Source organism: Solanum stenotomum, chromosome 3 (genome assembly GCF_019186545.1).
Source record: "Solanum stenotomum isolate F172 chromosome 3, ASM1918654v1, whole genome shotgun sequence".
Taxonomy (NCBI): Eukaryota; Viridiplantae; Streptophyta; class Magnoliopsida; order Solanales; family Solanaceae; genus Solanum; species Solanum stenotomum.
The window spans coordinates 53,086,310-53,093,059 of NC_064284.1; the positions used below are offsets into that span (position 1 = coordinate 53,086,310).

General features: G+C 36.8%; 1 protein-coding gene across 1 annotated transcript; it reads right to left on the reverse strand.

The window, feature by feature from the left end:
* Positions 1–476: 476 nt before the first annotated feature.
* On the reverse strand, positions 477–5,897 carry LOC125858448 (serine/threonine-protein kinase TOR-like). The gene is made up of 11 exons (XM_049538234.1): positions 5,848–5,897; positions 5,633–5,731; positions 3,142–3,272; positions 2,750–2,852; positions 2,488–2,669; positions 2,235–2,420; positions 1,909–2,007; positions 1,719–1,817; positions 1,442–1,605; positions 1,295–1,359; positions 477–895 (listed from the first exon to the last, which is right to left on the reverse strand). Exons 5-9 carry the CDS (start codon positions 2,548–2,550, stop codon positions 1,492–1,494), a joined length of 561 nt encoding a protein of 186 aa, XP_049394191.1. The 5' UTR covers positions 2,551–2,669; positions 2,750–2,852; positions 3,142–3,272; positions 5,633–5,731; positions 5,848–5,897; the 3' UTR covers positions 477–895; positions 1,295–1,359; positions 1,442–1,491.
* Between the last annotated feature and the right edge of the window lie 853 nt (positions 5,898–6,750).

A 6,750-nucleotide genomic window follows, 5' to 3' on the forward strand; every position in this document is an offset into this window, starting at 1 on the left:
GCTAACACGTATAACAATTGGAATAGAACTGTGAAGTAGTTTTTCCCAATTGAAAACTGCAAGGATATCACTACCATGTGATGATAGAAATGGACATCTGCCCCAATAGGAAACACGCCTATCAAAGAGTTGAATTCAATTTATTTACAAAATCAATTCTGGTATAGCCCCCAACCTGTTCGCATCCCTGTCAGAGGAGAACCAGTCCTCTTTTTCTATGATAACTTCATTTACAGTATCATTTAAAAGAGCATTTTACTGTAAGGAGCCAGGAAAAGAAACACACTAAGCATTTCTAGACAGTGCTGCATGAGAGATTAGGGTGATCATCATTATGAAGAGGCTACATACCATTCTTAAAAAATAACACAAACCTAGACCAACTAAAACAACAAACTCAATTACCCAAAACAGAACTTAGAAGGCACTAACAGGAGATAGGTGAACATAGATGTTTGGAATAATGCTTACCCTTCATGCAAGTTGACTCGCACGAAGACCTTCCAGAGATTTAGTTAGTAGCCAGGATGGACTCGAGTATTTCAAACAAGGCACTGCACAAGGAGATTAAGGAAGATATAAATTATTCCAGGACTGTGCCAGAGTTTATGATAGAGTGTAGGCACCAGTAATTTCAGATTCACCTTTTCCTCTTCTTCTTTTGCAGTCACCGTGATGTTCTCCAAGCTCTCCACTTTCTGTTGATGGCTTTGAGCATTTTTGGCAGTAAGTTCTTGTTCCTTCCTTTCAATGTCGAATTTATTCAACTATTCTTCAAACTCCTCAATACATGATTTGAGTTCAGGTTTAGCAAACTTCTTCCCCTAAATGAAGACATTCAAATAGGCAAAGCTCACTTGGTTTCTTCAAGCGCGTTCATGAAGGATATTTTCCCCTGCCAGAAATTGCATTTTAAGCACTTGACCTCTTTTTGCCTCAAGTTCACTTAGTTTCTACTTCTATATAAGTGTGTGCGTGGTATGGGTCAGAATTTGATATCTGAGAGTGTTCTCACTAGAGTCAACATCAAAACCCACAAACAGTACATCTTTGTCATTTCATTTGTTATCTATTGATACGAAGAAAATAAGTCTCATATATTATCAGAGATATTAATATGAAGGAGAAAAATCAGACCCGTCCAAGACAAGCTTCAATTGATGCACAAGCAAAGATATGTGTCCAGTAACCTGCAAAATGGAAATGAAGGAAAAAGGAAAAGAGTTAAGGAAAACAAGCAATCAAATAGAAACAATGAAAGTTAGAAGCATTCCCTTAGTCCGTTTTACACAACCTGTACACAAGCTATCAATCTTGTAAGAGTTTTGATTGCACCATGGCTTACTTCATCTAATGTCCCTGCACATTAAGGTGAGACCACTTCCATCAACATCAAAGTGATACTAACCAAGGCCACCAGAAACAACCAAGGAAGACTAACCACAAAAAACTTCAAGGGTGTGGAGAATAAGAATAACATATGTTTAGTCATTAAACCTCTCCCCCATCAGTAAGAACTTGAATACAACAGGGAAGTATATCAGGAAGATACTTTCGGAATTCATCTTTGAGTGCCAAGCAAAGTTTCTCCACGAGCTGCAGAATCTAAAATAACAAAAGAAAACGACCAGTAAGATCATTAACCAAATCATCTGATTATAATGACCTAAACCAAAAGTATGTGGAGGTCATTAATACCAACTGAAACTACTACTTACAGGAGCAATGTGAACAGGTCTGTTAGCAACAGCCAAGCTGAACAATGACCATAATTCTGATAGCAGAGAGAGAAACTCTGGCAGATATTTACGGATGTGCTACAAACAAAAGATCATTTAACAGACCTTAAGAAAATAACCAATCCAAAAGAACAACAAGACAGACAATATAATTAAAATGAAATATTACTTGTCGTGCAATAGATACCAAGGTTCCAAGTTTCCATGTTATAAATTCCTTTAGACCATCCTCACATATGCGTACAATGTCAAAGAGATCAGGCAAAACCTACAGAAAAATAAAAGATACAATCATATATAAACATCTCTGATAAAATCATCCACAACTAATGTTTGGGAAAAGAAGGGTATACTAATAACAAGCAATAAAATTCACTACGTTCTACTTAAGTTCTCAACTTCCCCGTGTCATTGGCTAGATGTCCCCTACTATTGTAAGTTAAGAAAGTAAAAATCTGATATATCTTTATTCATCTCAGGTTCTTTTTCTCTCACCTTTGCTCTGTAAAAAGGGTGCAAATGGGAGGGTCTGCCGGGCGTGGACAACCAGGTGAACTGTTTGTGACATGCCCAACTGAGTCTCCAGACCTTGAAAATAAACATAAGAGATCCAACCACTTTCTGGTGGTAACTTGACAGAGATGGATCCCTGAGAATCCGCATGAGTGAGTTGATAGCAACCTGCAGCAGTAGATGCCAGTTAGGAAATCCATCAAACGAAATAATAAGTTGAAGGTTTAAGTTTCACAGTGGAATAATAATCCTCAGATGTTGCAATGGATGGCCAGAGATCCGTAGGCAATTCATCCATTGATCTTATATGTTGACCAGGATCACCAGTCACCCGTGTAACTTCACCATGGATCCAGGTAAGCTTTGCTGATTGCGCTTGTGCACATGGGGATCTAAAGCACCCATGATGCCAAGAACCTGCAAAATTCATCCTCAATGAACTTAAGTACTGACTTCCAAAGAAGATATATATATTGGACCAACAGGATTGCAGTTACCTTCAAAACCTCTCTTCTTGTTGACTAAGCCAGTTCACCATTGAGCAGTTTCAAGAGAAACCCAAGCAACTGAGGATACTCTTTGTATGGAGTAATGACATATCTATGAACATTACAAACAACAAATTTGTCAAACAAGATTTTACATAATTTAAAAGCTAAATTGGTGCACCGAAGCCATGAATAGTGTGGTGAAGCATAGCAGCAAAAATGATAAATTTGAAAATACAGATAGCACACCATAGTCCAAAGGAAAGGAAAAGTAAGTATGCCGCACAAACAAAACAATATTAGAAATGATCCCCAATCGTAGATTATCTAGGAACCAAAACAAATAGTAAGTAAATGACTGATTAGGAATGATGAAATCAAAGGTTGAAGAAACCACTCACCCTGTACTCAGTACAACTTGACCAAGTGTTGAAACATCCAATTCATATTTGGTAATGGCAACCCAATCCAGTAGAGCTTCAACAATTAATGGCATAAGTTCTGAAATATACTGACGCATGGAAAAGCCGCCCTAAAGAGAGTAAGAGAGACAAAAAACGAGGATCAGTGTTCTCAACTATCCACAAGAACTATCTACATGCATAGAAACAATTGTCCATCATCTTGGAACTTATGATTCAAAATCAAAATATCTGATATAGAGAGCTGCAGGGATTTAGAGTGACATGAGCTTCCATTGATATTATTTAAGCTGCAACACAATTCTTGACTATAACAAAAACAGAGGGCATACAAAATACACCAAGATGCAGATGAAAGATCACAGGGAAAGACCAAACTATAAAGATCAAGAAACACTATATTTGTCTCAATTTTCTTGGCACAGTTTGGATGGACGCGGACACACGGTTCAAAAAAGAAATGGGTATACCTTTTGACACATAAGATAGTTGTGCTTTAATGCCAGAAGTTTTTCGTTGACCAAATAATTTCCTTTTTTATTTAGTACAGATAGTCTCATCACAACACATTGTTTTTTAAATGTAGTGGGACATACATGTCAAGTCATAGGCAAAATAGAGATGTAGAAATTAGCTTGTTTCAAAATATATAGATGTACCAATCTTTCAAGGAGGTCAAAAACAAAGTGCCAAACAAATAGGGACAGAGGGCATTATCATTTACAGGCATTAATTCCACCCGGGCTATCGATAAACTCAGGTGCAAGTTGACTTAAGCCCCTTACTGATTTTTCAATTGAAAATGGAGACAATTTGGAGTACAAGTAGCTCCAATGCGACAAGGAACCAGGTCACAACAAGGACAACTGGAAACAGCCTATCCACCACAGGCTTAATCCAGCATTAGTCGGTTCCTAGAATTCTTTACTAAGTGAGAGAGGCTGAGAAAATAAAAGGAGAAATGAAGGTGAATTTAACAACAGAGGGTCACATCATGTCTTCAGAAAAAGTTAAATCTTGAGACAAAGTTAAAGCTAACACATATAATAACTGGAAAAGAACTGTGAAGCAGTTTTTTCCAATTGAAAACTGTAAGGCCGTCTTTTTTATGAAAGAACTGTTAAGCACCTTAAAATAGGAAGCTTTCACTTAATAATCGAGTCAGATACCAATAACAAATGAAACTATTATAATAACCAAAATGTTAACCTCTGCACACCAACTAGAACAATTAGCTAGCTGAAAGAAATACAACAAAATTAACAGACTCAATAAAAAAGGGTCAAATACCAACAAAATTAATGCAATTAGATGTAAATCTTAGCTCACAGTGATTGGGATTATATAAGAAAAGATTAGGATAAATAAGTCCACATTGAGTATAGGATATATCTACAGAATATCTGAATTATATCACTATCATGTGATGATAGAAATGCAGGGAGAAAAATAATCTGGACATCTGCCCCAATAGGAAACACGCCTATCAAAGAGTTGAAGTCAATTTATTTACAAGATCAATTTTGGTATAGCCCCCAACCTGTTCGCATCCCTGTCAGAGGAGAACCAATCCTCTTTTTCTACGATAACTTCATTTCTCCAACCAAACTCAATCAAGACCAACCGGGCAAGTTCTAGGTGACAAAAGCGAACATAAGGCATTATTCAACAACTCAGCACACATGGCCTGCAAATCAATTAAGATGGTTCAAAATCTTAATTCCTTTTCAAAATACAAGTAGAATTGAACATTTTAACCGCTAACGAATCAAAAGTCACAAAAAGAGTTGTAGGAGTTATCACAAAATCATTCATAACATGCTCAACCTTTTAAAAACGGAGAGGTATGCTCAACACTATTCACATGCATGACTCTTAGTACCAACCAAGTCAAAACCTTCCCAAAAAGACGATGATTTCGCCCTTAAGAAAGTTGTCAACCAATTCATCATCAGCCAACCTCATGCATCATTCAGGAACGGCTACTCAGACTTCGCCACAATCAACGCCAATCAAACACTCACAAGCAATCGTCAATTTAACCTTTAGAAAGTCGTGTCACTCTATCCATCATCGGGCATCGTCAATCCAAATCTTATTTATCAAAAAAAAAAGCTACAAACTACAAATCAAAATCTAAAATAGACCAATCCAACACAATATCAACAGAAACATCCACAATATCAAATCCCGACAAGGACACACCAATCCATAACAAAGAAAGAAAAGTACACCCGACAAGAGCACAATCACAGTATGCAGAAACAATCAACAAAATGAGTACAAGGGAGGCACCCCCAACTAACCGTCCAAATATCAAAAGAGAATACAAGGGACTACCAAAGCAAAAGAATATTTGCACAACCATAATCAACAGGGAAATGATTGAGAAGGCAAATGTCATTAGGAAATAGTTTGATAGGAAAAAATGATCCTAGAAAATTGTAATTGAGCATAAGATGAAACTAACCAAAACTGACTATAATGATGAAGTACTTGGTAGCCTCAACAACATGCTCTAGGAGTGCTAAAGAAGCAGAAAACTCAACATCAATCCTGCACCCATAGCCTGCAAATTGATCAACATTTAAACAGAAAGTTTCAAGGGAGAGCTCCATGGTGGAAGTATACCAACAACCATAGTGCCTTAGTTCAAATTCCCAAAATAATCACTTGTTTGAATACCTTAGAGAAGTGCAAAGACCTCCCTTCTTCACGCCTTGATGGGAAGATATTATTCAGCAATTTTTTATGTGTGTTCTCCTGCAAAATATTGAAATTATTTAGTTAGAACACTGTGATGTGCCAGAATTTTACGAACCACCCTAAATTCTCTGCACAATATAAAGATGAAGATGCCAAAGGATATAGAGATTATATAGCACACAAAAGTCATGGCAGGAGCATTTAAACTACAAAATCAAAATCAGACTCTAAAAACAATCATAGAATTCAAGTATGGGAGATATTATTGAACAAGTAATTTTTTCCACTAGTAATCAGAAAGCATTCAACAAAGACCACCCACAATTGCACCTGTCATAAATAAACCAAATTAATTCGCAAAATGTGGAGCACTTACACTGTAACAACAATATAATCAATGTAATCCCAAAAAGTGAGGTTTGAAAAGGGAACGGGGTAAGCAAATCTTACGCATATCTTGGGGTAGAGAAGGAGCATTTACACTACAACAACAACATAGTCAATGTAATCCCAAAAAGTGAGGTTTGAAAAGGGAACGGTGTAAGCAAATCTTACGCATATCTTGAGGTACAGAAGTTGTTTTTGATAGAGCCTCTGCTCGGTAATCAAGTGATTATAGGATAAAAATAACCCAAGATGCAAACTGCGAAATCAGCCTCGAGGCAAAGCGAACTGTTAGTTCAAATGGTTGCATATGTTACATAGATGCATACTCCTATTGAATACTTTTCTAATTCTGTTTTACACTTCCTCTGAAAAAATTATTTTCTAATCCTGTTCTCAAGGAACCTTCATGATACCACCATCTTCAAGTTCCATAGTCATGTACACGTGTGAAACTTGACACACTAAATGCCAAACAAACAGAAAAATCAAATGCGA

Bases quoted from the DNA above. Each gene is read 5' to 3' on its own strand.
- LOC125858448 (XM_049538234.1), bottom strand. From the start codon at position 2,550: ATGGATGAATTGCCTACGGATCTCTGGCCATCCATTGCAACATCTGAG. The intron at 2,421-2,487 runs GTGAAACTTAAA...CTACTGCTGCAG, and splicing joins CTGAGGATTATTATTCCACT to GTTGCTATCAACTCACTCAT. The intron at 2,008-2,234 runs GTGAGAGAAAAA...ATTTTTCTGTAG, and splicing joins ACCCTTTTTACAGAGCAAAG to GTTTTGCCTGATCTCTTTGA.